The 3,066-nt window shown below is 39.7% G+C and overlaps 1 protein-coding gene across 1 annotated transcript; it reads left to right on the forward strand.

The window, feature by feature from the left end:
- Positions 1-1,727: 1,727 nt before the first annotated feature.
- LOC133251850 (olfactory receptor 7A17-like) lies at positions 1,728-2,599 on the forward strand. The gene is made up of 2 exons (XM_061424615.1): positions 1,728-2,084; positions 2,370-2,599. The coding sequence occupies exons 1-2, from the start codon at positions 1,730-1,732 to the stop codon at positions 2,597-2,599; spliced, it is 585 nt and encodes a 194-aa protein (XP_061280599.1). The 5' UTR covers positions 1,728-1,729.
- The last annotated feature ends 467 nt before the right edge of the window (positions 2,600-3,066 follow it).

Here is a 3,066-nt window from a genome sequence, read left to right on the forward strand (position 1 = left end):
CTCCCTGGCTCTGAGTCCTTAACATTCCCACCAAATGAAATAACTCTCTACTTTCAGGCTGTGATTATATTTTTTAGTAGACAGTAACTAGGATTCCTGGTTCTCATCCGGGCTACCCAGGTTCAATTCCTGGGCAAGGAATTTAGATCTTGCTTCATGCCACTGCTCACTGCTCCCTCACTGAGATCATAGAGGCTTATACAAGATGAAGGCTCACAGTCAGGGGTTGGTGATGAGGAACAAATGTGCAAGGATCTTGTCTTCTTCCTCTTACATTGTTTCAAAAACAGTCATAGGCTGGCATCAGTAACCTAGTAATTGAGTCTGGCAGTCAGGGGACTCTGTGACTTTCTTCCTGATATGTAGAAAGAACTAAAAGGGGGAGAGTGCTGTAAAGGTAAGCACCAGGTAAAGGATGTATTTAGCATAGAGTCAAAGGATAATCAGGGCTAGAGTTAGGGTTAGACAGGAAAGCCTGTGGTGCTGCTGTCCATGTGGTGGCATGAGTATGACATGACTTAGCCACTGAACAACAACAACAGCAAAAAAGGATAATAGGTGCAAAATGTAGCTCCTGCAGACTTTGGGGGCAGAAAAGCAAACTCAGTTAAAGACTACAGATTAGGAACACTTGAAGTAAAAACTGGGAATGTTCAGGCCTGCTCAGTGTTATCTGTGTCTTCCTCATTCTCAGGAAAGGGACAGGAAAAACTCACTCCTCTTTTTTCCTATTTCACTGCAACATGACCCACACTGATATTAAATTATAATTAAAATATATATGTGTATATATATACACACATGTATGTATAAATATATAGAGATTGGTTTTGGATGTCTATCAGTTTTGTTTCATATAGTCTTTTAAAATTGAATTTCATAAGTGCTGAAAGTACATAATGTTGATACGGGGACTCTGTGTCTTGAAGTTTCAGCAGTAGCAGGAAGGCCATCTCATTTTTCTACATCTTCTGATGCCATCTCTCCTCTCTCACCCTCCTGCTCATATCCCTTATTAGAGTGGCTTCCTTTTCTGGACTGAACCATCTTACATGAGGACTTTCCAGGCCCTTGCACTGACTCTTCCCTTGCCAGGCACACACTTTCCCAGTTATGCTCATGTCACTGGCTCTCTCCTCCTTGAAATCTGTTCATATATCACCTTGTTTGAAGTTTCTTCCTGAACATGTATTTTAAAATAGCATCTTTATTTGACTGTCTCTATTACATCTGCTTTATCTTCGTAGCATCAATAACCATTGGACACACTTTATATTGTTTTTTATTTGCTTCTCTTCTCCATAACTGGAATTTGGAATTTTTGTTTTTCAGAACAGTGCATTTGTTGCATGTACAGTGCCTGGTCTTTGTCTCAATTCAAGACAAATTCCTCAAATATGTGAAAGAATTTCTCATTAAAAACTTGAATACATGACATCTTGAGGAAAAACTTGCTAATTAGAGATGGCACAGGGAAATCCCTAAAAAGATTCAAATCCATGAACAAAATACTGAAATTAACTTCTTCATGGCAAAAGATACATGGTCCCATTTAAAAAATGTGAATAATGCCAGTTTGTATGAAAACAGTCATGATATTTACCGCTTTCCTGGTAATCATACCCACCGTGAGACAGTAAGGAACCAAACAGCAAGTTCAGAATTTCTTCTTATGGGATTTTCAGAGTCACCTGAACTGCAGCCCCTCATATTTGGGCTTTTTCTCTCCATGTACCTGATCACTATATTTGGAAACCTGCTCATCATCCTGGCCGTCAGCTCAGACCCCCACCTGCACACCCCCATGTACTTCTTCCTCTCCAACCTGTCCTTTGTAGACATCTGCTTCACCTCCACCACCATCCCAAAGATGTTGAAGAACATTTGGGCACAGAGTAAAGTTATAACCTATGAAGGCTGTATTATCCAGATGCAATTTTTTGCACTCTTTATAGGATTGGACGTCTTCCTCCTGACTGTGATGGCCTATGACCGCTTTGTGGCCATCTGCCACCCCCTGCACTACACGGTCATCATGAGCCCTCAGATCTGTGGACTGATGGTGCTGGTGTCCTGGATCATCAGTGTCCTGAATTCCTTGTTAGAAAGCTTAATGATGTTGAGACTGTCCTTCTGTACAGTCTTAGAAATTCCCCATTTTTTCTGTGAACTCAATCAGATGATCCAACTTGCCTGTTCTGACACTTTTCTCAATAATTTGGAGATGTATTTTAAAACTGTGTTCCTGGCTGGTGCTTCCCTTATATCTATCATTTACTCGTACTCTAAGATAGTTTCCTCCATACATAGAATCTCATCTGCTCAGGGGAAGTATAAGGCATTTTCCAGCTGTGCATCGCACCTTTTAGTTGTCTCGATATTTTATTGTACAGGCTTAGGTGTTTACCTTAGCTTGGCTGGTACTCGCAGCTCACACTCAAGTGCAACAGCCTCGGTGATGTACACTGTGGTCACACCCATGCTGAACCCTTTCATCTACAGTCTGAGGAATAAAGACTTAAAGAAGGGTCTGCAAAAACTCTTTGGAAAGGTAATTTTAAAAGGTCCTATTGTCATAGATCTTAAGAAGTACCTGTAGTAGCAGAGCTCAAACATTGAGCCCAGTGTTGCCATTGTTTGGTCAGATTGTGGAAAGAGAAGATGCCTCTTCTATTTTTCATGAAATTTTTATTTTGATTTCAACTTTGTACAATTTATGTAACTCACTTTTATGCTTTGTGATGTCTGATATCCTATATTTGTCCCTTTTAAGTTTCCTATTTTCCCATGTTTCCAGTTTTGGATATAAAACATTGGAAATTCCCATTTATATCAAGGGACTACATGATCTCTTAAGAATAATTTCTCCTCAGATGAAATAGTAAGGCTAGAGTGAGCATTGTTTTCTTTTGCTTGACTAAAAGAAGAGTTATGAATTATTCAACCCCTCTGGGGGAAGATCCCTACTTTTGGCATTCACAACTATTAATAAGTTTATAAAAGAGGAAAACTGAGAATGTAGTTATAATTTTTCACAACATCATTCTGTGCATATGCCTGTCCTAA

This window comes from Bos javanicus, chromosome 7 (genome assembly GCF_032452875.1).
Source record: "Bos javanicus breed banteng chromosome 7, ARS-OSU_banteng_1.0, whole genome shotgun sequence".
Taxonomy (NCBI): domain Eukaryota; kingdom Metazoa; phylum Chordata; class Mammalia; order Artiodactyla; family Bovidae; genus Bos; species Bos javanicus.